The sequence below is a fragment of the Microtus pennsylvanicus genome, chromosome 13, assembly GCF_037038515.1.
Source record: "Microtus pennsylvanicus isolate mMicPen1 chromosome 13, mMicPen1.hap1, whole genome shotgun sequence".
NCBI classification, from domain to species: Eukaryota; Metazoa; Chordata; class Mammalia; order Rodentia; family Cricetidae; genus Microtus; species Microtus pennsylvanicus.
Genome location: NC_134591.1, coordinates 50,516,115 through 50,541,681, shown reverse-complemented (window position 1 = coordinate 50,541,681; position 25,567 = coordinate 50,516,115). Strand labels below are relative to the sequence as shown.

The 25,567-nt window shown below is 48.0% G+C and overlaps 1 protein-coding gene across 3 annotated transcripts; it reads left to right on the top strand.

Moving 5' to 3' along the window:
- Positions 1-25,351, top strand: Kif2c (kinesin family member 2C). 3 transcript variants are annotated; one of them, XM_075946100.1, is made up of 21 exons: positions 1-182; positions 1,038-1,132; positions 4,751-4,852; positions 5,026-5,074; positions 8,832-8,957; positions 9,665-9,787; positions 10,912-11,012; positions 11,533-11,628; positions 13,305-13,359; positions 13,446-13,608; positions 17,497-17,587; positions 17,802-17,865; positions 17,937-18,028; positions 18,746-18,888; positions 19,827-20,031; positions 20,124-20,234; positions 21,936-22,003; positions 22,290-22,395; positions 22,484-22,597; positions 24,540-24,663; positions 24,784-25,351. In XM_075946100.1, the coding sequence occupies exons 1-21, from the start codon at positions 122-124 to the stop codon at positions 24,864-24,866; spliced, it is 2,172 nt and encodes a 723-aa protein (XP_075802215.1). In that variant the 5' UTR covers positions 1-121; the 3' UTR covers positions 24,867-25,351. The 3 variants fall into 3 exon arrangements, with proteins under 3 accessions (XP_075802215.1, XP_075802214.1, XP_075802216.1); XM_075946099.1 differs by having other exon boundaries at positions 1-221; XM_075946101.1 differs by lacking the exons at positions 1-182; positions 1,038-1,132 and adding an exon at positions 4,295-4,601.
- The last annotated feature ends 216 nt before the right edge of the window (positions 25,352-25,567 follow it).

Below are 25,567 nucleotides of genomic sequence, written 5' to 3'. Positions count from 1 at the left end.
GACGCTAGCGCGCGGGATTTAAACTGCAGCGGTTTAGGCGGCTTTATTACTGAGCTGTATTAGCACAGTGATAGTTTACAAACTTCTTGCATTTGTTTTACCTGCTGCTGTTCTCAAGTCCATGGAGTCGCTTCACTCCCGATTGTTTCCTGGTCTTTCCATCAAGATTCAACGGAGTAATGGTGAGGGCAGGGTCCTGAGGCCAAAGGGACGCAAGAGCGGTGAGAATGCCAAGATGGTTACCCAGCCCCCAAACGACAAGCTTTGGAACACTATTTTCCCTATCCCACAATGAGGGGTTCGATGTCCCTGCACTGGCTGTCGGTGTCCCCTACACTGAGGGAAACATTGCCCTCCCTGGTTGTGGGTCCTGTGCCAGCTTTCTGGGTGTGGGCGGAGCACCTCTGCTGTGCGCCTGGGTTACACGCGCCTAGGTTAGAGCCGGTGGCTGTACTTCTGCGGCATCTTTCTCAGAAACTGCTCGGCTTCCTAGCCTCCAGACGGTGCTGTGTATGGTGCGGTTGCAGTATGTTAGGCGCAGGGATTCAAAGTTAACGAAAGATCCCTGCTCTTAAGGAACTGGTAAGACAATCTTATGTTTGTATTAAGCGATGACTACAGGTCGAATAATGTGTCATTTGTGCTATAGCCAGACAACGACTGAGTTAGGGAAACCCGGGAGGTCAGCTCTTATTAACCGATGCGGTCAGGAGCAGCTCCTCTAAGGACTTTAGTGACTTCCGTGCTCAAATGAACCTTCATTCTATTGCAGAGTCTGAATCGGAGATGAATACTTACCCTATGTAGCTAGGGTGTCAAGCCTGTTCCCTATCCACCTAATTGTGGGATGGTCAAAGGGTGAATCCCCACCAGGATTATTAGTGTTTGTATTGAGTTTTAAAAGGGGTGGAAACCGATTTTCCCTTCCTGGGTAAATTCTACGTTGGAAGTCTCTGTAGGATCCTAAAAGCTAAGTGGAGTATAAAAGTTAAGTTCTCAGCAGGCAGATGGTTAACCTCAGATCTTTTCATACACAGGCTTAATTCACAGTGCCACTATAAGCACAGTGAACTTGGAGAAATCCTGTGTTTCTGTGGAATGGACAGAAGGAGGTAACACAAAGGGCAAAGAGGTGAGTTCTATGAGAATGTTTATATGGCGTTTACCTGTGAGAGCCCGGTTTCTGAAGTTATGCTGTCCTCTTTGGACACGCTTGACCTTCATTTAGTCAGGTGTTCCAAATTGAAGCAATTAGCTTCTGGTGTGTCTGTGGAGAGCAAATTGCGCTGAATCCTAAGGTTTTGCTTGTTTACCTAAACTGGGTTATGAGTGCACGCTACTGCTTCAGTTTGGGTAACAACATTAGTAACCCAGGAAAGGAAACGAAGGTGTGTTTTCCAAATGCCAAATCATAAAGCCCCTGGTGAGGGAAAACACAGGTGAACAGTGGAAGATGCACTCCAGGTGGGGTTTGGAAGGGATGTGAAGGCTACTGGCATGTATCAGTACTAAGGTCTGAGTTGTAAAGCTGGCTGGCCATAGGCAGAATAGACAGAGCAGACTCAGGATGCTTTGGTAGCAGCCAAAAGACTGAAAAGAGACTGGAGAGTCTTCATCTCTGGCAACCACGGTGTTTAGATTTAGTGGGGAACCATGCAATATTGAGAAAAGTAGAAGAAGGCATGGTGCTGTGAAAAGTCATTGGTCTATGACTATAAAAACCCAGATTTCTAGTCTGTCTCTGCCTCTGCTTTGTATACGCAAAGTGTTCCTAGTCCTGTCACTGCTCTTAGAAATTCCATTTGCTGCCCGGCAGTGGTGGCGCACGCCTTTAATCCCAGCACTCAGGAGGCAGAGGCAGGTAGATCTCTGTGAGTTTGAGGCCAGCCTGGTCTACAGAGTGAGTTCCAGAAGAAGCTCCAAAGCTACACAGAGAAATCCTGTCTCAAAAAAAGGAAAAAAGAAATTCCAGTTGCTAACCTATAAAATGAAGGTGACAATGACAGTGTCTGCCTCAGAATATTGGGAGGATTTAGCCACAAAGCCCTTCTGAACTGATTCCAGAGGGACAGACCATGCGTTGAGGGTTGGGAATGTGGGTGAATAAGATGCTCTCTCTCATGGAATTTCAGAGGGTAACACAGGAAGGCCTGGTGTGGTGGTGCGTACCTTTTCTCAGTGCTCAGAAGGCAGGGGCAGGCAGATATGTATGGGCTTGAGGCTAGCCTGCTTCACATAGTGAGTTCTAGGCTAGCCAGATCTACATAGTGAGAGCCTGTCAAAACAATAGATATAAGCCGGGCGATGGTGGCGCACGCCTTTAATCCCAGCACTTGGGAGGCAGAGGCAGGCGGATCTCTGTGAGTTCGAGACCAGCCTGGTCTACAGAGCTAGTTCCGGGACAGGCTCCAAAGCCACAGAGAAACCCTGTCTTGAAAAAAACAAAAACAAAAACAAAAAAACAAACCAAAACAATATATATACACACACACACACACACACACAAAAGTCTTTCTCCTTTGAAGAATACTTGTGCCTTGCAGTGGTGTTGCACACCTTTAATCCCAGCACTTGGGAAGCAGAGATCTCTGTGAGTTCCAGGTCAGCCTGATATGCACAGTGAATTCCAGGACAGTTTGAGCTGCATAGTGAGACCAAAAAAATTGTGTGTGTGTGTGTGTGTGTGTAGGGAGGAAGCGCCTGAGTGTCATGGTACACATGTGTCCCATGTGAGGATTTCAGGACAACCGTGGGGAGCTGTTTCTGCCCTTCTGCCTTATTGAAATAGGGTCTTTCCTTTCCACTGGCGTAGTCCTCCATGCTTGGTAGCTTGGGAGCCTCTGGGTGAGTCTCCTGTCTTCATCTTCCATCTTGATTTAGGAATGCTGGAATTATAGATCTTCTGCCTGCCCACACAGAGTCTGTGGCCAACCTGTATTAAATAGTGAGACCCTTTATCAAAGAGAGAAAGTGGGGCAACGGTAGCACCCACCTTTAATTCCAGTACTCAGAGGCAGAGGTAGGTGGATCTGAGGTTGAGGGACAGCCTGGTCTACAAAGCAAGTTCCAGGACAGCCAGGACACTGTGGAGAGAGAGAGAGAGAAAGAGAGAGAGAACTAGTATGTGTGAGATCTGTACAAGTGCGGAGGAGATGAAGACGGCTTCATCAAAGGCCTCACATGTTACTGTATTACTCCACTGAGCCACATCTCTGTCTTTTTTTTTTTTTTTTTTTTTTTTTGGTTTTTCGAGACAGGGTTTCTCTGTGGCTTTGGAGCCTGTCCTGGAACTAGCTCTGTAGACCACGCTGGTCTCTAACTCACAGAGATCTGCCTGCCTCTGCCTCCCGAGTGCTGGGATTAAAGGCGTGCGCCACCATCGCCCGGCTCTCTTTTAAGATCTTACTCCAATCAAATAGAGTAAGAGCCACACTCCCCGCTCTACTCATGCCCGTGCCTTTCTGTTTTCACACTCCTGTTCTTTGTCCTAGGATGCTCGGTGTGACTATATGTAAGAGACTTGGGATGTATTGAGTCTGGGCTCTTGTGTTTATGCTCTGTGTAGTTTGAGGCTTGAGCACAAGGTAGGAGCGTGTGGCAATCAATGCAAGGAGTGTCCTCAGGACAGTGGTTAGTGCAGTCCTTGCCAGCTTTTGCGAACAGCGATGCTATCCTCATCTGACCAGTGTGGCTTGATTTCTACCCCTTGGTATGGATGACTTTTCTTTCCCATTAGAATAGGAATTCACAGAAAGGTGCGATATTGAGTTTCTCTTTAGTTACCATCTCTTGCATGCCCTGGCTTACTCCTTCCTGACACGTTTGAGTAAGGCTGTTAATAAATACAGTCTGGACTGGAGGTGTAGCTAAATAATAGAGTACTTGCTTTGTCTGTTAAGCGTAGGTGCCAGCTCTAGTACTGTAAAAAATAAACAAATAGATGCAGGTTGTGGATTTAGGTGGTAAAGCTTTCACCCTAGAGTGTTAGCTTTGTTTAGTTCAAAATATAAAGCAGGTGAGATCCATTTAGTGTCCTGTATGCATGTGTGGTGCTGAAGAGTGGAAACAGGGCCTCACACATGCAAAGAAACTTTACTTTCCCTCTGAGCCACCTCCCACAGCTGGATTTGCTGCTCCAAACCTGAGTTGTGCTGGTGAAGCTGTTCCTAAAGAGTTACAGGACTCTGGTGATGTAAACCCAGAATTGTGACCTCATTGTGGGTGTGAGCAGGAACTAGGAAAGGCATCAACAGGAAGGTGTGACCTGGAAGAAGTTTCTGGGCCCAGTAGAAAATGTAGGTAGACTTAGTGTTAGGTAGCAGCTTTCGGGAACCTACTCCTGCTTTAAGATCCCGAGGGGCCCTCCATTTTGACTATCACCAGCCGGTTAGAACACGTTTCCTCCTTCGTGTCAGCCAGCAGGAAGTGCTCAGGGGGCTGTGACCAGCAGGACATCAGTGTCCAGCAGATCAGTAGGACAGCCAAGTGGCACAGGTCTGCTGTGGACTTCTGTGTGCCTCCTGTCTGCTTTCCTCGCCACCTCCTCAGCACTCACAGTCTCCCGTTGGCTTGGAATCTGGAAAACCCATTCCATCTAGATGGTAAACCATTACTAAGGAATAACTATTTTGTAGTGCTCAGTGCTTAATGGAACATAAGGTTGGTAAAGCCCGAATCGTGGCTGGTTTGATTACAGCCATTTATTTAGGTCAAGGACTATCACTTCACTGAAGCTCTCTTGTCCTTGCAGATTGATATTGATGATGTGGTTGCAATAAACCCAGAACTCTTCCAGATTCTTCCCTTACACCCGAAGGACAATCTGCCACTGCAGGAAAATGTAACAGTCCCGGTAAGTGCCTGCCATCTGACCACAGCTGCTGTCTGTCCCTGAGAAGTCACTTGTTCCCTTTTCGCTGATTCTGTCCGGGACTGCCTGGGCTCTTATCACAGTCCAGACGCTCACAAGAGGACCCCGCAGACTGGTAAGAGCCGTACGTTGTGGCAATTTGTTCTGTTTTTCAGAAGCAAAAACGCAGATCAGTCAACTCCAAAATTCCAGCTCCAAAAGAAGGTAAGTGGCGGATTGTCATGGTGTTTTTGCTGTGGGTGAGGGTCCTAGGGCCAAAGTATACTCCTTGCCCTAATGGAGATGTGACTTCTGTATAAGCTGGGTTCTCCTTTTTCAGCCATCTTTCTCTGGGAGGAAGAAGCCAGCCTACACCTAACCTCTAACCTCTGGGAGAACTGTACATTTCAGACATTTGTTCTCTGGCCTAAACACTTGTTCTATGGAGTCTGATGTGGGGGAGAGTGAGAATCAGTTCCTGTTCAGCCTGCTTCCTTCCCTCAGAACCTGAGCCTTAAAAGCGGCCGTGAGGAAAGCACAGGTGCAGTTTTGGGCTCTGAGGACAAGCAGTGGAGCTGAAGATATGGCTGTGATCCTCACAGGAAACTAAAGCAGGAGCATGGAAAATTCTAGCTGCCTCGGGCTATGTAAAGAAACCACTGCTGGAAGATGGTGGCGCACGCCTTTATTCCCAGCACTCGGGAGGCAGAGGCAGAGGCAGATTTTTCTCTGAATTTGAGGCCAGCCTGGTCTACAAAGTGAGTTCCAGGACAGCCAGGGCTATTACACAGAGAAACCCTGTGAAAACCTTGAAAATAAAACAAAATTAAAAAAAAAAAGAAACCATCCTCCCACCCAAAACAAAGCAGCTGAGGGTGGTGGTGTACACCTTTAATCCTAGCTCTTGAGGCAGGAGGATCTCTGAGTTTGAGATCAACCTAATCTGCATAGCAAGTTCCAGGACAGCCAGAGCTGTATAGAGAGACGTTATCTTCTGTATCGTTCCAGTTTTAGTGTATGTGCTGCCGGAGCGAGCACAAGAGACATTGTCTCAAAAAAAAATACATTAATAATAATAAAAATTTAAAAGTAAAAGGGCTGGTGGGATAGTTTATCAGCTCAAAGCACATCACACAAACCTCACAGCTTGAGTTCCATCTTTAAAAGTAGAAGGAGAAGCTGTTGTCTCCATGTGTGTGACATGATATACAGGTCCCATAAACACGTGTGCACAGCCTGCAAGAAAGTGCATGTCATCAAGGGCTATGGACACTTTCCTGGTGGTTGGTTTTGTTTGATTTTAGTGTACACGCGCGCACCCATGCGCAACCTTCACCATGGTTACCTGGTGAGCTATTGTGCTATTTTATTTTCGTTGCTTTAGATTCATATTATTTTTTAAAAATTCTGTGTTTGTGAGGCTGTGCTACACGTAAGTGCAGGAGCCCAAGGAGGCCAGAGGCACCGGATCCTTCTATATTTGGAGTTAGAAGCCATTGTGAGCCGCCACCGGATGTGGGTGCTGAGACCCAGCCAGTCCTGTGGAGGAGCAGGACTGCTGAGCCATCTCCTCTCTCCAGTCCTGGTGATGTTGTTGGTTTTTTTTAAGATTTATTGTGGTATACTGCCTGCATGTATGCCTGCACACCAGAAGAGGGCACCAGGTCTAATTACAGAAGGTTGTGAGCCACCATGTGGGAGCTGGGAATTGAACTCAGGACCTCTGGAAGAGGAGCCAGTGTTCTTAACCTCTGAGCCATCTCTCCAGCCCTGTTTTTTTTTTTTTTTTTTTTTTTTTTGAGAAAGGGTATCTATGGAGACTCACTATAGTGCTCAGGCTGGCCTCAAACCCGTGGCCATCTTGTTTCATTAGTTTTCTAAGTGCTTGGATTACAGATTAGAGCTACCAAACCTGGCTCTATTTGACTTTGTTGCTTTGCTGAGGATTGGACTGAAGCCGTCTAAATGCTCTACAGCTCAGCTATTCTCCCAGCCCCGGAGCTCCTTTAGGTGTGTATGTGAGTCAAAAGTAGGAACAGAGGTTGGGGAGATGGCTCAGTGGGTAAACTGCTTGCCATGCAAGCGTGAAGGCTTTACTTCAGGTGTCTCACCACACATGTAAAAACCAGACATGATGACATGTGTCTGTAACACCCTCATGCAGGTGAGGCAGAGACAAGACCTCCAGGGCTGGCTTGCCAGCCAGTCCAAGCGAAAACGGTGAGCTCCAGGTCCAGAGAGACACTCTGTCTCAGAAATGAAGGTAGAAGGTAGTAGAGGAAGAAAATCAGCGTCCCCTCTGGTCTCTAAGCATAGCCTAGTGCGTGCCCTCTGCATAGTCTTGAACACACTTCTGTATGCCACATACACACACAAGTGCGGAGGAAGAAAAGATTACAGAATTTCCAGTCACTCACCAACAAAATTATGGGGTTTGAAGGAAGGGATTGAGACTGTAGCCCAGGCTGCCCTCCAGTTTGCAGACATACCGTCTTATCCTTCTCAAAAGTGTTAGAACTGTGGCATGAGCCTCCTATTTAACTTGCTTGGAAAAAATGTTTAAAATTTTTATTTATTTATTTATTTATTTTTGGTTTTTTAAGACATGGTTTTCTCTGTGTAGCCCTGGCTGTCCTGGAACTCAGAGATCTGCCTGCCTCTGCCTCCAGAGTGCTGGGATTAAAGGTGTGCACTACTGTGGCCCAACTTTGGTTGTTTCTGCCGTTGTTGCTGTTAGTTTGCTTGCTTTTTTTTTTTTTTTTTTTTTTTTTTTGTATTTTATTTTTGAGACAGTCTCACTGTGGCCCTGGCTGGTCTAGAAAATGCTATGTCTATCAGGCTGCTCTTAGGCTTTCAGGGGTCTGTGTGCCTCCCTAGTGCTGGGTTGAAGGCTTGACTAGTTGTTTCTCTGTTTTCCTACAGCTACAACTTAACTGTGTCTCAGTTAACTGTTGTTGAGATACTCTGGGCTCTGGGGCCGTGGTTAGTCCTATTCTGCTAAGTATCTAGAGCAGTGAGGAGAGCCCAGACCTTGTCCTGACTGCCTGGGTGTCTGAGAAGTGCTCTAGCACTTATTAGTTGAGTATTGGGCAAGTTATTTAATGTCCTTGAGCCTTAACACTTTCTTCCAGGAGAGGGGCATATGATATTTGCTATGTAATGCTTTTTTTTTCCTTTGTTTTTGTTTTGTTTTTTTATTTAAATTTATTTTACGTGCATGGGTGTGAAGGTGTCAGATTGCCTGGCACTGGAGTTACAGACAGCTGTGGGTGCTGAGGATTGAAGCCAGCTCCTCTGGAAGAACACCCAGTGCTCTTAACTGCTGAGCCATCGCTCCAGCACCTTTCCTTTGTTTTAAATCTGCCTCAGCCTCCTGAGTGCTGGAATTACATGCATGCGCTACCATGGCCCGTCCTTATTTTATTGCTGTTATTGTGATAGTCTAGGGAAGGAACCTAGGCCCTGCGCATGGTGAGCAGATTCTCCACTCAGCAGCATCCTCCAGGCACTCCCTTATGTTTGCAGGTGTGGGAAGATAGTAGGGGGTAGGGACCACTGCTGTTAAGAGTGCTCACTCTTCTTCCAGAGGACTAGAGTTTATTTCCCAGCTCCTGTGCCTGGCAGCTCACAACCGCCTATAACTCAGCTCTAGGGGATCTGATGTCCTCTTCTGGCTTCCTGGAGCATCTGCACACGTTTGTGGTTACACAGACATATACACATATTCATACAGTAAAAGTGAATCCTTGTTTTGTTTTTTTGAGACAGGGTTTCTCTGTATGGCCGTGGCTGTCCTGGAACTTGCTCTGTAAACCAGGATGGCCTTGAACTCACAAAGAGGTTTGGGAATAGTGGTGCTTGGTCTTCATGCTCTTTCCTGGGCTCTCTTGTCCAGGTGTCTAGGTTCTAGCCTGCCTTATGCACTCTCCTGCTGCTTTAGCTTACCCCATTGTGCAGCACTGATTGGTCCCCCTGGTCTTAGGTCTTCGAAGCCGTCCTACTCGTCGCATGTCCACTGTCCCAGAGGTTCGGATTGCCACTCAGGAAAATGAAATGGAGGTGGAGCTGCCTGTGACTACAAACTCTCGCAAGCAGTTTTCAGTTGCCAGTGAGTAATCTGTGTGTTCTCCCTGTATAAGGCCTAATGTGTGCCGTGCTTTCCCAGGGTTCTTAAAGTAGACTGTGTAGCTCTGGAACTTGCTCTATTATAAACCAGTCTGGGCTTGACCTCAGAGATCCCGCTGCCTCTACCTCCCAAGTGCTAAGATTAAAGTTGTGCACTACCATGCTGTTCTGTTTATTGCTTTGAAACAGGGTCTCTTCTCGTTCTGTACCCTACAGTAGCCTGGAACTCACTATGCACCCTAGCCTGGCCTTGAACTTGTAGAAATCATTCTCTCTTAGTCTCCCAAGAGCTGGGATTACAGGTGGGAGCTACCATATTCAGTTTAAAATTATTTTTAAATTATACCTTTTTACTTACTTTAAGGGTGTTTGTTTGGTTGGTTTTTCGAGACAGGGTTTTTCTGTAGCTTTGGAATCTGTTCTGGAAATCAGTCTGTAGACTAGCCTGGACTCGACCTCACAGAAATCCGCCTGCCTCTGCCTCCCGAGTGCTGGGATAAAGGCTCACACCACCACCACCTGGCTATTTTAAGTTTTTTTGACCCCAGGTGCGATCCCTGGCTGGAAAGGGTGGTTGGATTTGGAATGAGGCAAGAGGAAAAGTCCATGTTGTCCATGATCTGTTCAAATGCAAGTTAGGACAGCTGCTCTGTGCTTCCTGCATCCCCAGTGACTCTTGTTCTCCTACAGCTGGCCTCCCTAGGCCCTCCTGCCCTGCAGTGACAGAATTACCGTTGTTGATGGTCAGCGAGGAGGCCGAAGAGCAAGTCCACCCCACCCGAAGCACGTCTACTGCAAACCCTGGGAATCCAGGTTAGACATGCCGAGCTGTGTGCTCTTCTGTTGTAGCACAGGATAGGCAGTTAACACCGGACCTGCCTGGGCACCTGAGTTCAAACTCTTTTTTACCTTGAAGGAAGGTAGGTTTCCCCATGGTTATGGACAGTCTTCCCCAATACACACGAGTTTGCAGAAGCCGTTTGCTGTGGGTGAGATGTCCTCGCAGCCAGGTTCATGAGAACAGCCCAGAGTGCTTGTGAAAATGAAGTAGCATATCTTACCTTTTCTGTTTTGTTTTACTTTTTTGAGACGGGGTTTCTCAGTGTGACAATCCTGGATGTCCTGGAACTTGCTCTGTAGACAAGACTAGCCTCAAACTTTTTTTAAGATTTATTTTTATGTGTATGAGTTTTATCTGCAGGTGTGTCTGTGCACCATGTGAAGGTCAGAAGAGGGCATTAGATCCCTTATAACTAGTCTTACAGATAGTTGTAAGCCACCATGTGGGTGCCGGGAAACAAACCTTGGTGTTCTGCAAGAGCGAATGCTATAACCACTGAGCCATCCTAACCTTGTCTTATTTTGATTCTAGAGAAAATAGCTGCAGAAGCATAGACCATAGGTCAAAGCCAGAGTGGTGTGGCTGTTGCTGTGACCTCACATTAGCCCAGTTAGTACTTCATGGACTTGTCCATCCAAGAGTCAGACAAAAGGCTGGAGAAGGGGGAGGGGTGTTAGTGAGGTGGCTCAGCACGTAAAAGATGCTTGTCACCAAGTCTGATGACCCGAGCTCCGTTTCCACATGGCAGAAGGGGAGAACTGACTTCCAGTGCATGGCATGGCATGGACATACACACAAACATTAATTTATAAACAAATAGAAGGCTAGGCACGATGACACATACTTTGATCCCAGCTCTAGAGAGGCGGAGCAGGGCAGATCTCTGAATTTGAGGCCAGCCTGGTCTATCTACAGAGTGAGTTCTGGGACAGCCAGGGCCACAAAGAGAAACTCTATCTAGAAAAAAACCCAACCAACAAAAACAAAATAAATAAAAACAAATGGAGTCCACAGAAGGAAGAGCAGCACTCAGTGAAGTAGCCAAGTACTACAGCCCAGAGCAGGTGAGTAAAGAGTGACTTCCTTTCTCCCTTAGTTCGGAGGAAATCATGTATTGTGAAGGAAATGGAAAAGATGAAGAACAAGCGGGAAGAGAAGAGGGCCCAGAACTCGGAAATAAGAATAAAGCGAGCTCAGGTGACTCTTGGGAGATGTGGGCCCCCTGACAGATGAGCAGTCAACATGTAGCTGGCCCTAGCGTTTCTAAGGCTCCTATTCTCGTATCCTTGAGGCTTACTTGCTTCTTATCAGAACTCAGAAAATAAATGCATAATTCAAAAATTATCTGAAGATGTTCAGATGAGCCATACTTAATGTTGATTGGCCAGTGGGGAAGTCCATCATGTGCTCACAAGGTCCAGCACTGTTGCTGGGCATACCTGCTTGCATTCCCTCCATCCCCTGTAACCTGTGTAACAGGGCAGGCGCAGTGTAGGTGGAGTCTTCTTAGTTGGGTAATTGCTCTGAGGAAAGCAACTCCTGTCTCTGGTGCATGCCCAGGCTCCCCTGCTAATCCTGCACCCCAGGACCTCATGCCTGGCTTCTCCGAGTAGAGCCAGGGTTGAGGCCCTCCTCAGCTGTGAAGCTGTTGCCGCCTGGTATCTTGGGTCTAAGAGCAGCTCTCATGTTAACAGTCTGCCTTTGTTCCTGCCTCCAGGAATATGACAGCAGCATTCCAAACTGGGAATTTGCCCGGATGATTAAAGAATTCCGGGTTACTATGGAGTGTCACCCACTCACTGTGACTGATCCTGTGAGTATACCAGAAAGTCTTCCACCTCCCTACCTGAGAAGGACAGGGAGGACGCTGAAGGACAAGGAAAAAGCATGTGTGATCCTCACTCACTCTTGAGTGCTGTCTGGAGAGTTTTCTCTTTTTTTCCACTCCCGTTCCTTCTGTGCATGTGTGTGTGCAGTTCCATCTCCTCCCACCTCCCCATCTGTGTGTCTGTATATGTGTGTTTCTGGGGATTGAATCCAGGACTACCGTATATCTGAGCACACAGGCCCATTGAGATATATCCCTTGTAGGGTCCTCCAACACGTTTTTGTGTTTTAATTTTTTTGTTTGCTTACTTGTTTTGGTTCTGGTTTTTTGGGACAGGGTTTCTCTGTAGCCCTGGAGCCTGTCCTGGAACTAGCTCTTGTAGACCAGACTGGCCTAGAATTCATAGAGATCCGCCTGCCTCTGCTTCCTGAGTGCTGGGATTAAATGCATGTGCCACTACCGCCTGGCTCGTGTTTTGCTTTGTTTTTTAAGACGGTGTCTCAGGGTTGGAAGATGGCTCAGTAGTTAAGAGTACTTGTTCTTCCAAAGTACCTGGGTTTAGTTTCCAGCACACACATGGCGGCTCACAGCCAGCTGTAATTCCTTCCCCTTGGCTCCCATGTGATGCACAGACAGACATGCAGTCGCAATAGCCCTGCACTTTTAAAAAGGTCTCACTCACCATGTAGACCAGACTGGCCTGGAACTTGCTGTGTAGACTAAATTGGCTTTAAACTGCCTGCCTCTGCCTCCCAAGTACCAGGATTTACAAGTACATGCCACTACATCCACTTAAACATTTTTCTTTTAAATTCTGTTTGTTTAAACCATGAGGAGGATACTTGAGCACATTCCTATATGGAAGTTGGAGGATAGCTTCCAGGAGTCAGTTCTCTCTACCATGTGGGTCCTAGGGATTGAACACCAGCCATCAGGTTGGTGTAGGGAATCTACCTGTACCTGCTGAGACAGCTCACTGGCTTGTCTTTTCTTTTTTTCTTTTTTTCCCTTCCACCCTTGAGACAGTCTCAATGTATGCCGGGGTTACAGGTATATGCTGTGAAACTTGGTCTTTTTAAAAACAAAAACCATTCTGTGAGTGCATGCATGCCATGGCACACATGCAGAGACCAGAGGGCAGCTTACTGGAGTTGAATCTCTCCTATCATGTTGGTTCTAGGGATGGATCTCAGATCATCAGGCTTGACAGAAGCGCCTTTACCCACTGAGCCATCCAGTCAGCTAGTTGTTTTGTTTGTTTTGTTTTTTCAAGACAGGGTTTCTCGGTGTAGTCCAGGCTGTCTTGGAACACACTTTATAGACCAGACTGGCCTTGAACTCCCCTTGCCTCCGTCTTCTCTTCAGAGTTCTAGGATTAAAGGTGTGTTCCATCACTGCCCAAGGTCAGCTAGTTTGTTTGTTTCATTAGTCAAGGCTCAGATGAGACTGCTGCAGGCTGGCCAGATTGCTAAGAACCAGTAGACTGTGAAGGTAGCGGAGTAAGAACCAGGAATTTAGAACAGCTTTCTTGTTCCCTAGAGTGGTTAACAGGGAGACTGAGGTCCGAGCATTAGATCTCATCCTCTCTTGCTAGGTCCCAGAGAGGGGTTGAGAGTGGTCAGGTACTGTCTGACCTTCCTTGTCTCCTCATCCTCCTGCAGATCGAAGAGCACAGGATCTGCGTCTGTGTTAGGAAGCGCCCGCTGAATAAACAAGGTGAGCTGTTTAGTTAGAGGCATCGGACTGACTGAGAGGAAGAGCCCATGTTTAGGAGCAGCCTCTGAAATATTCTCCTTCTGCAGAACTGGCCAAGAAAGAAATCGATGTGATTTCTGTTCCCAGCAAATGTTTCCTCTTTGTACATGAACCAAAATTAAAAGTGGACTTGACAAAGTATCTGGAGAACCAGGCGTTCTGCTTCGACTATGCCTTTGATGAAACAGCTTCTAATGAAGTTGTCTACAGGTTAGTCCCTTTAGTGTCTTTTCTTCCTTGTGTACACTTTCTCCCCCATCACTTTCTCTTTGTGACATCAGACACTGAGCTCCTCCCCTCCTCCCTGGTCTGTCGTGTTTTATTTGTGTTGACTAAGGTTTCTCTCCTGCCTGGTTCCCATAGTCGTTAAATCCCAAAGGAATCACACAGAGGTCTACGTTAATTATAAACTGATTGGCCTAGTATCTCAGGCTTCTTATTAACTCTTATATTAGCCCATAAATCTTGTCTGTTTTAGCCACGTGGCTTGGTACCTTTTTCGGGGAGGCAGTCACATCTTGCTTACTCTGTGTCTGGCTTCCTTTCTGTCTGGGTGACGACTACAGACTGAAACTTCCCTCTTCCCAGAATTCTTGTTGCCCCGCCTCTACTTTCTTCCTGGTCACCCAGCCTATACTTCCTGACTGGCTATTGGTCAACCAGCGTTTATTTAAAATCCAAGTGACAGGGTAGAGGCCATTGTCCCACAGCATTATTGGACCAGCTTTCTGATCCAGGGGCTCTGGCCATGTCACCAGAATGCTGTAGCAGCCCAGTCTTGCTGACTCGCGAGTGAACTATTACCCACTGTACTCAGGTCCATGGGTGGGTGTAGGGGAATGTCATACAGTAGTGGTACTGGAATATCCTGACTGTCGGGAAGCCAGGATATACTTAGAGCTGTAATAGGACAGCTAGGAGGCCGGAGCTGCAATGAATGGGACAGCTCCAGCCCTGGAGGAAAGGGGTCCTGACTGTGGGGGAGCTAGGATACCTGAAGCTGGGGTGCAGTGGGGGATGGTCTCCCCACAGGATATAGAGATCCTGCTCTTCTCCTGCAGAGCCGCTACAGCTGAGTTCTGCTCTGTTCTCTTACTGGAGCGTTCTAGTAGAGCTCTCTGCTGCTTCTCTGGCCCAAAATGTTTCTTCTGCTAAAGGGAAGACCCTTGCAGAAATCTAGCAATCTCCTCCTGCTCCAGCGAAGGCCTTGCTGAGGCCCCCTAGCAGGCACCTCAGGGCACGTCATAGCCAGGTTCTTCTCTGCACCGGCTAATGAATCGTCACCGAGACTCTTCTGAGAAAGAGATTTTTTTGGGGGGAAGGAGGAGTCCAGGAGAGTGGCTGCCTCTGCCACTTAGTGACAGCTCTTAACTGAACCGGTGGAGAGGCTTATATAGGGCTTCTCAGGGAGTGATGTCTTCCCAGGGAGAAGGGGATTGGTTATTTTCCCCCTGCTTAGGGTTTGGTCAGTTTAGCTGGTCAGGGGCAGAGCTGGCTCTGACTTCATGGCCAAACTGTGTTTCTTTCACTGGTTCTTTTTAGCTTTTTGACTCTAATCTTAGGACCAGAGCGTATTTCTTTCACTGGCTCTGATTCTAGGGACAAAGTGTGTTTCTTTAACACTAGCTTCAGAGCCAGGGCACGTGTCTTTAGTTCTGAGTTCAGCGATAAAGATGTTTCTCTCCCTGGCCCAGGTCCCAAATACAGGTTGTATTTCTTTCTCAGACTCTGGGTTCAGAGTCTGGGTGTTCAGTGATTGGTCGGTTTCCTGCTCCAATTGTCTTTCCCCTACAGTAGCTACCAGGGGTTCTTCTAGTTGTTGGGGCAGAATCTTATTCTGTAGCCCAGGCTAGCTTAGATGTGTCTGTGTTACTCAGATGACATGACAGTCCTGCCTCAGCCTTCCAAGGGCTGAGATTACACCTTCCAGTGGCTTACACAGCTACCTCATGACCTAAATGAGTTTAGCAGACTCAGGTGACGTCAGATCTTCTCTGTCCAGTGTCCCACTCAGCATTTAATTTTGTTGTTGTTGTTATACATGTTTTCAAGACAGGGTTTCTCTGCGTAGCACTGGAACTTGCTCTGTAGACCAGGCTGGTCTAGAACTCATAGAGATCCACTTTCATCTGCCTCCCAAGTGCTAGGATTAAAGGTGTGCACCCCCACTGGTGGTGGCAGTGGTATGTGTTTGCGCATGTGCACACGTGTGTGGTTATGCCGTGGCGTGTATGTGGAAGTCAGAACAACTCTGAGAAGTCAGTTTTCTCCCTCCACCATGAGAGCAGAAAGCACTTTTATCAGCTCAGCCATCTCTCCAGCCTTAAAGGATTTGGGTTTGTCATTTTCTTGTTAAAGAGGTTTGGTGGTCCATTCCTATACTTCTGCCCCAGGGGAAGCTAAGGCAGAATGGTCTTAAATTTAAGACTAGACAGTGCTTCATAGAATTTCATCTTGGTTGCTTATGCCTATAATGCCAGCATGTGAGACTGAGCCAGGAGGGTCTCTGGATTTAAGGCTAGTCTAGGCTGTATTTTGAGACCCTAACTATGACAAAGACCCTATGCAATATTTTAGGTCTTTATTTCCTCTGCCCTTTGTGATAGATCCTGTGGTTATATCTGGGGGATCAGAGGAGTGACTGTTTGCCTTAAAGTCAGGGACATCAGCTTGTTCCTGGCAGGTCAGTTGAATACTGCCTGCACCCCTTTCATTTAGCTAGGGATTCAGATTGGTTAATGGGATGGATCAGGGTGGACCACTGAGGTCTGAGACAGATGCCATACTTAAGGAATTAAGGATTTGAAGCTCTGTAGTAGACCCATGTTCTAGGGAGCACATTTTTGGAACAGAATATAGTTCCCTTCATGTTCTGTGAACTCAACCACAGAGAGACAATATTTCCAAAAGGGGAACAGGAGGAGTGGGCTGCTTGTCATTCCAGCCGCCCAGCTATCTTACACCCAAAATAACCACACAGAAACTGTATTCATTTAAACACTGCCTGGCCCATTAGTTCTAATCTCTTATTGGCTAATTCTTACATCTTAATTTAACCCATTTCTATTAATCTGTGTATCACCACGAGGTTATGGCTTACGGGGAAAGATTCAGCATGTCTGATTCTGGCAGCTCCATGGCGGCTCTCTGACTCTGCTTTCTTCCTCCCAGCATTCAGTTCTGTCTTCTCCGCCTACCTAAGTTCTTCCCTATCAGGCCAAGCAGTTTCTTTATTGATTAACCAATGAAAGCAATACATAAACAGAAGGACCTCATACGCCAGGCCTGGTGAGATGTCTCACCAAATTTGATGACTTGAATTGGATCTCAGCACAGGTATGGTGCAAGGGGAAAACTGATTCCTATAGATGTTCTCTAACCTCTACATGATTGCCATACCATGCCCCCACCCCAGCCACACGCACACAAAAATGTAATTTAAAAGTAAAAATAGCCGGGTGGTGGTGGCGCATGTCTTTAATCCCAGCACTCTGGAGGCAGAGGCAGGTGGATCTCTGAGTTTGAGGTCAGCCTGGTCTACAAGAGCTAGTTCCAGGACAGCCACAGCTCTTACACAGAGAAACCCTGTCTCAAAAAACCAAAAAAAAAAAAAAAAGGTTAAAAAGTATAAAAATATCTATACCCAATATATTCGGGCTTACTTTTTCCTAAACAGTACAGTGTGAGAACTATATTATGTTTACATTTTTTTCTCTGGGTAGCCCTGGCTGTTGCTCTGGAACTCATTCTGTAGACCAGGCTGGCTTTAAACTCACAGCGATCCAACTGCCTCTGCGCCGCCACCACCTTTTGTGTTTACATTTTATTAGGATACGAATAATTAGAATATATAAAATTATATGCAAGTAACATGCAGGCATTATGCCATTTAGTATGAGGGACTTGACTGAGGGTCGACGCAATAGTGAAGTGTTGGCCTCGCATGTGCTAGACCCTGGGTTCTGCCCCACCACAAAAAAGTCAGTGACTTAAACATCAGCTTTGTGCTGAATATCAGTGGGTGCTTCCATCAATCCCTCTTAGATATTAAGGAATAGCCACACAAATGCCCTTCTCTCTGCTCCATCCTTTCTCTAGGTTCACAGCAAGGCCACTGGTACAGACGATTTTTGAAGGGGGAAAAGCAACCTGCTTTGCCTATGGGCAGACCGGCAGTGGGAAGACTCACGTGAGTATTTGAGTCCGGCAGAGAAAGCCTTGTGTAGTAGAGCAGTCGGTTCTTGAGGAGTGGTCCAGATGCCCGTCACTAGCCACTTGCCCTGCCGGGTGAAGAGAGGAGTTCTAACAGGTCCTATCTCCTGGCTCTGGCATGACCCATGGTGGTGGTAGAGCCAGCTGTGTTCTGCTGTGCTGTGGTCATGTGCTGCTATTTTCTTCTGCAGACAATGGGTGGAGACTTGTCTGGTAAATCTCAGAATGCAACCAAAGGGATCTACGCAATGGCTTGTGAGTAAACTGTTCTCCACATAGGGACTGGGCGTGGAAAGCTGTTTACTTACACAGGTTCTTCCTCCCAGCCCGGGATGTCTTCCTTCTGAAGAGTCAGCCTCGCTACCGGAACTTGGATCTGGAAGTTTATGTGACGTTCTTCGAGATCTACAATGGGAAGGTAAACTGACTGAAACCTCAAAGACGGCTAGAAGTGGTTGAAGACAGACATCTTGTTAACTGTAGCCTTGGGCCTACTCTGCCGGGCATATGGACCTTTTCTCTGAAGGCGAGGTGGCAGCCAAGCGAGGTGGAAGGTCCGCCCTGTGTGTGAGCTGTTCACCCGTGACCCCAGCTTCCCCCTCCTGTGTATTCTCATGTCCACCCCCTCCATCCTCTCTTTCTCTCCCTCTCATCTTCTATTCTCTGCACTTTTGTAGAGCAAGACCTCAATAATAAAAATAGCTAATGTCATTAATGGGATATTATGTGCTAAGCACTGGCTAGTCTTTTTTTTCCCTCAAGAGAGGTTTCTCTATGTAGCCCTGGCTATTTTGGAACTCACTTTGTAGACCAGACTGGCGTTGAACTCAGTCCACCTGCCTCTGCCTCCCCAGTGCTGGGATTAAAGGTGTGTGCTACCACCACCTGGCTGCTGTTCTAGTCTTTTCGTCTTGACTTTACAGGCTGGGAACAGTCTAGAGTAACTTGCTCAGGGTGGCACAGCTAGTTAAGTGACATTGATGTGAACCAGGGAAGAGGGGTCTGTTACCTGTCGGCACATGCTCTGCCTTTCCTGCTCCTGGCCCTGTTCAGGCTGGGGCAGGCTGTGTAGGAAGGAGTTAGCCAGGGTACCCGGCACCTATGGCCCTATGCTTATGCCCTCTGCCTGGCACAGGTGTTTGATCTGCTCAACAAGAAGGCCAAGTTACGTGTCCTGGAAGACAGCAAGCAGCAGGTGCAGGTGGTGGGACTGCAGGAATACCTGGTCAACTGTGCTGATGATGTCATCAAGATGATCAACATGGGCAGCGCCTGCAGGTCAGAGCTGTGGCGAGGGAAGGGAACCATTGTAATATCTAGTTCAGGTAATGAGGCCTCAGATCCACACACAGGCATGAGAGTGGGAGGAAGCCATTTCTTTTTCCATGTAGTTCTCACCCCAGCAGGGTATGTGAGGGCCACTCACTACCTTAAGTGAGGCAGATCATCCCAGGAACAAAGAGCAACTTAAATCTAACAAAGGTAGGCTTGCCTGGGATCTGGGATCCTAGTTTCATCTTGTGGAAGAAGTTAGCAGTCCTGGAGACCAAGGTGCCCCTATGCAAATGTAGGGGAGTGCTGGCATGGGGCAGAGGCTGCTGGGTAGTTGCAGGGCTCAGTTTTACCTCACATGCTGGGCAAGAGCTTCCTGTCTACTCCATCTGCAGTAAGGGCCCTCGCGTTTGGTCAAGTGGTTTACGACGAGACCCTTTCCTTGTAGCAGACTCAGCTAGCTCCTCCTTACCTTCATGAGCACCAGGTCTGGCAAATGCCCGAGCACAAAGAACCCAGTACTGATTTGGCTGCCTGAAAAATATTAGGTCAAGGGGGCTGGAGAGATGGCTCAGTGGTTAAGAGCATTGCCTGCTCTTCCAAAGGTCCTGAGTTCAATTCCCGGCAACCACATGGTGGCTCACAACCATCTGTAATGAGGTCTGGTGCCCTCTTCTGGCCTGCAGGCATACACACAAACAGAATATTGTATGCATAATAAATAAATATTTAAAAAAAAATATTAGGTCAAGAGCTGCTGTCTTGGCCGGCAAACTAGAGGTTAGAGACAGGAAGACACAGGGCTTCTTAGGATCCTGATCCGTGTCCCTGCTTTACTGTAGATTTTACTGCTCTGCCCTGGGATGGTTAAACACTGGGGTTCCCTTGGGGTAGTGGTCCCTGAAGTTTGTAACCTTTCTTTGCCTTTCCCCTCCTTTTAACAGGACTTCTGGACAGACGTTTGCCAACTCCAACTCCTCCCGCTCCCATGCCTGCTTCCAGATTCTTCTTCGAGCCAAAGGGAGGCTACATGGCAAATTCTCTTTGGTGGATCTGGCAGGGAATGAACGAGGAGCCGACACTGCCAGCGCTGACCGGCAGACTCGCATGGAGGGTGCAGAGATTAACAAGTCTCTCCTAGCTCTGAAGGTAGCAGGCATTTGCTGGTGGTGGCCTGGAATGGAGAGAGTAGGCTACGTGAGCAGTGGAAAGAGGCTTCAGTTGTTTGTACTGCCCCACAGGAGTGCATCAGGGCACTGGGACAGAACAAGGCTCACACCCCGTTCCGCGAGAGCAAGCTGACACAGGTGCTGAGGGACTCCTTCATTGGGGAGAACTCGCGGACCTGCATGGTGAGTCGGATGACTGCGGGTGGGAAGTAGATCCAGAGCTGCTTCTCAGGGCGACATCAACCTGATTCTGGGCAGGGAGCTTAGTACCTCTCTCTGCCTGTGTTCTCGGGCTCCTGACTAGACTTCCACGGCCTGCAGCCTCCACCTTTCCTATAGACAAGGAGGAAAGAATCCATTTCGTAGGTGCTGAGGGCAGTCATTGCTCCTTTATCTGGTAAAAAGGGCTCTGGAATTCAGGAAGTGAACCTTAGTAGATGCAGGAGAAGTAAGTCCTCCCCTTTCCCACAACTTCCCTCAGGTTCCACGACTCTGCCTTCCCTGCCTTCTCTCCAGGTGCTGCTAAGTGAGGTCCACACTATCACCCTCCCTCTGCCCTAGGAGCAGGGCCTTGCCCTGAAGAATAGGTTTCTCTGTCTAAGCTCTATTGGTATTGGTTAGTGCTGCTGCTCCCTCGTCCCCCTCTGACAGTGCAGAGGATTGAACCCAGAGTTCTTACCTTCTCTTGCCAAGTATTTTACCTCAGTCCCTAAACCCTTCTCTCTGAGGCATCACCTCATGGACTGAGTGATCTGAGCAGGGACCACCAAGCTTCAAGATGTGTCTCTGATAGACAGGATAAAGGAGCAGGGAACCTGGTCAGGCTTGCTGGCCCACCTGTAGTCACTGTCACTAAGCAGCCTAAAGCTGGAGAGTCATTCAAAACCAGCCCAGGCAACATGAAGACCCATGCAGGGAACCTTTAGTTCTGTTTGGTTTTAAGATACGTGGTTTTGCTAGATAGCCTAGGCTAGCCTCAATTTCACAATGATCCTGAGTACGAGGATTATAGGTATCAATACCACACCCAGTTTGGGGGGGCCTCTTTTTTCTCTTTCTTCTTTCTTTTCTTTCGATAGGGTCTTTCTATGTAATCCTGTATATCCTAGAATTCACTCTGTAGACCAGGCTGGCCTCAAACTCAGAGATCCACCTGCCTCTGCCTCCCAAGTGCTGGGATTAAAGGCGTGGACCATCACACCCAACAGCTCTTTTAGATTTTTAAATTTATGTGTATGGATAGTTTGCTTGCATATATGTATGCGCACCAAAGGTGTGTCTGGTGCCTCAGGTCCAGAAGAAGGTGGATTGCAGTTAGCCATGGTTGTGAGCAGCCATGTGTGTGCTGGAAATTGAACTTAGTTCCTCTGCAAGAACAAGTGTACTTAACCACTGAGCCAGCTCTCCAGTCCTTTTCTTTTTTTTCCTAGACAGTGTCTTACTATGTAGCTCCAGCTAGCCTGAAACTCACTACATAGACCAGGCTAGCTTCAAACTCACAGAAATCTGCCTGCTTCTACCTCCCTCATACTGGTATTAAAGGCATATGCCATTGCACCCAGCGGTTTTTTATTTTTTGAGTTTGCTTATTATGTAAATGTGTGCACATGGACATATGTCATGGTAGTCATGTGGAGGTCAGAGAACAATTTGTAGGAGTCTATTCTCCTCCTGTGTATATTTAGGTTGTCAGTTTTAGCAGCTAAAGTGGCTTCCATGCCCACGTGGGAACGGTTGCCTAGCAGAGCGCATGCGCTTATGAGTCCTACTGTCCCTTGTCAGTCTCACCTTCTGGCAGCCATCCTGGTAGCCTCTAAAGAGCAGATTTTCTAGTGTGCTCACTTTGTGGTCCCCACCTCTGACCACTTGTTCCCTCTTTCTCAGATCGCCATGATCTCACCAGGCATCAGCTCTTGTGAATACACTTTAAACACGCTGAGATATGCAGACAGGTATGAGGCCTGCGTCCAAGTGGGATGGAGAAGGGAATGGTGGTGATGAGGTGGAAGGGAAGTGGTCGGAGCACTCGAGCGACACTGAATTTCCTCCCTAAACAGGAACTCTTCCCCTTCAGTCAGTAAAACAGTGAGGGTCTTCCCATGTCAGCCTCGGGCTTATGCCTCCTCTCCTGAGCTGAAGACTAGGTGCTATTTACCCCTTGTTATCTGAGTCCTGGTGCACTTCTGTAGTGAGTGCCCAGGGATTGCTGGTGAATTCAAAACCCTCTTAATTCCTCAGAGTCAAGGAACTGAGCCCCCACAGTGGGCCCAGTGGAGAGCAGCCGATTCAGATGGAGACGGAAGAGATGGAGGCCAGCTCTAACGGGACCTTGGCGGCCGTCAATGTAAGGTGGGAGGGCGGGATGAAACGTGCCTTTGAAATGAACTCTGGGCCACAGCCTTTACACTGCTGTCTCCCCTTTCTGCCTTCAGTTCTTCAAGGAAGAGGAGGAACTGTCTTCCCAGATGTCCAGCTTTAATGAAGCCATGACTCAGATCAGGGAGCTGGAAGAGAGGGCCATGGAGGAGCTCAGGGAGATCATACAGGTACAAACTGGTCCCAGCCAGGGAGGGATTGGCAGGCCACTCTTGCACAGCCCACAGAGCTCAACTCTATTCAGGGAACATCATCTGGGCTTTGCTCCTGTTTTGTCTTTGGGTTGGGACAATGCAGCCATGAACACCTGGCTCTGCTCGCCTGGAACACTCCTGTGTCCTGTGCTGCTGACTAGGGATGCAGGGGACATCACATTTATTAAGTGACTGTTCATGTACCTACCACACCTCACTCTTGTAGGTGTGAGCTCGTTCCCTGTTGAAAGGCATGTAGTCTCACTGAGCCTCAGTTTCCTTGTCTCTATAGTAGTATTGCCTTTGAGGGTGAAGTGCTGGCTTCTGCTGCTGTCCCGCAGAGCCAGCTGAGCCCGAGGAAGTGGGAGGTGCTACTTCAGCTGTGCGCCTGCTATGGAAGACGGTGGGGAGCATCTCTTTTAGTAGCAGGCTGGAAGCAGAAAGAACGAACTTGTGCCATTTAGGAGACTGCTGTGAAGACTAGTGTGCAGACATGCCCTCCCTAGCTGCCGTTTCAGGGCACATCAGAGTTGGCTGTGCACAGAGGGAGATAGGTAAAGGCACAGTCAGTGGGCCCTGGTGCTAAAGGGTCTTCCATCTGGCTCGTACCAAAGACTCAGCTTTTATTAGGATGCAGTGAAGCCTTCGAAGGGACTTCAGTGAAGTGGCAGTGTGGGCAGAGCACAGGTTTGGCGTTTGGTTTTGTTTTTAATGTGGTTGAGTGTTTTTGCCTGCATATGTGTGCCATTTTCATGCCGAATACCCAAGGAGGTCAGAAGAAGGTTTTAGAGCCTCTAAAACTGGTTATGAGCTGCCATGTGTATCCCGGAAACTGACCTCTAGAAGAACAAGTTCTCTTAACCACCAAGCCATCTCTCTAGCTCCTGGTTTTGTTTTTTGAGACAGAATAATAAATACATAACCTTGAGCTCTCAATTCTCTTTTGTCAGCTTCCCAAGTACTGGGATTTTAAGTGTGTGCCACTGCCCAGCTCCTGTCAGGAAAGGAAGAAAAGGAGGGGACCAAAGAGCCAGGTGTGGCGGCTTGAATCTGTGATCCCAGTATTGAGTTAGAGGCTAACCTGGGTTACAAAGTAAGCACCTATTCTCAAACATAGGGCCAGTGGGCTCAGAGTACTTGTGAGGCTCGTCAGCTGGGTACCTCCTGCTACTGCTCAGGAGTCCATAGGCCGCTCTTAGACACACAGAGAGTTCCAGGTCAGGCTGGTCTATGTGAAGCCCTGTTACAAAGGAGGGGAGGGAGGGAGTAGTTGTCATTCCAGTTCCTGACTCTTTTAGAACAGGATCAGCCAGACAGTGGTGGCGCAGCCTTTAGTCCCAGCACTAGGGAAGCAGAGACAGGTGGATTTCTGTGAGTTCAAGGCCAGCCTGGTCTACAGAGCTAGATCCAGGACAGCCAGGGCTACAGAGAGAAAAATGACAGGGTCAGTGATGTCATTTATTTGACATAGGGACAGCTTTGGGATAGGAAGAATCTGACTAAACTCAGGCTAAGGATTTCTTCTGTTTTGAACCAGGGTCTCTTGAAACCCAGGCTGTCCTTGAGCTCCTGAATCTTTTCTTCTTTTTTCCTTAACATATGTTTGTTGTTTGGGGGTGGGTATGGGTGCGTGTGGAGTTGTAAGGTCAACTTGTAGGACTCCGTTCTCTCCTACACATGGGTCCTGGTAACTGAACTGGGGCTGTCTCTCTAACCCTACCTCCTGAAGTCTTGATCTCCTACCTCTGAGTGCAGAGATTATGGGCATACACCACCCCACTGCGCTCAGGCTGAGCCCTTCCTGGCTAAGAGTATGGCCTCCTGCAGATGCGACTGTATTGCAGATGGCTGAGCCCTGAGGATGATTTGCTGGAGTGTTCGTTGAGTTTGAGCTGACTAGGTTCTCCTGTCGTTGCAGCAAGGACCAAGCTGGCTTGAGCTCTCAGAGATGACCGATGAGCCAGACTATGACCTGGAGACCTTTGTGAACAAAGCAGAATCTGCCCTGGCGCAGCAGACCAAGCACTTCTCAGCCCTGCGAGGTGGGTGTGGCCGCCGTACAGGTGCAGCAGTGCTGGCCTGTGGCTCCCGACAGTACAGGCGATGGCAGTGGGGAAAGTGCTTCCAAGACAGTAACTCTGTGCCCCTCTCCTTCCTTCCAGAAGTCATCAAGTCCCTGCGCCTGGCCATGCAGCTGGAAGAGCAGGCTAGCAAACAAATAAACAGCAAGAAATGGCACCAGTGATGACCACAAATAAAGATCTGTTTGCTCTCACAGCAGCCTCTTCCCCTCCCAGCAAACCTGGGGACCTTCTAACTTTGGTTAGGAACTAAGTTGGATGGGTTGTGGTAAACACCGGGTAAGGGGCCTTAGGCCCAGGAAAGCTAGAGGAGGGATGCTCTTCTCCTCCTCAGTTTGGAGTGGGAGGAAGGAGCTTTTCATGACTGTTCTTCCCGTCTTCCTCCCTGTTGGGCTGGTTTCCCTGGTGCAGCGTCCTGGCCTCCTGAACAGCTGCTGATGGAGACCCTGCGAGGCCCAGGCTTCGGGAGAGAAATCTGTCCTTGTCCAGCTTCCGCTGCCTCTGACCTGAGCACTCTCATGTTTTATGCTTTTAGAAAAAAACGTTTTGAGACCTCTTTGTTTTGGTTTTTTAATCTAAGAAAATCTCTATTTCCTGTTTTGTGTATTTTTATGTTGTACTTAATAATAATAAAAATGTCAGACTCTGATTGTAAGAGACTGCAGTCTCTGGAGCCTTTAGGACCAAGGACACTGCTACCACCTTGGGCTCTGAGGCTCTTTTCTTCCTAGGAAACAAAGTCCACAATTTCAGCAAGAGGCTGAAGTTCCAGCTGTTGGTTTGCATTGCACTCTCTCTACAGCCCTAGCTACAAAGCCGTGGGGGTTGAGCCTGTTAGTGAACTCTCCAGTACAGCTGTAGCCCT

Coding starts and splice junctions, on each gene's coding strand:
- Kif2c (XM_075946099.1), top strand. CDS start 122: ATGGAGTCGCTTCACTCCCGATTGTTTCCTGGTCTTTCCATCAAGATT. Junction 22,004..22,289: donor ACGCTGAGATATGCAGACAG/GTATGAGGCCTG, acceptor TTAATTCCTCAG/AGTCAAGGAACTGAGCCCCC. Junction 22,598..24,539: donor AGCTCAGGGAGATCATACAG/GTACAAACTGGT, acceptor CTGTCGTTGCAG/CAAGGACCAAGCTGGCTTGA.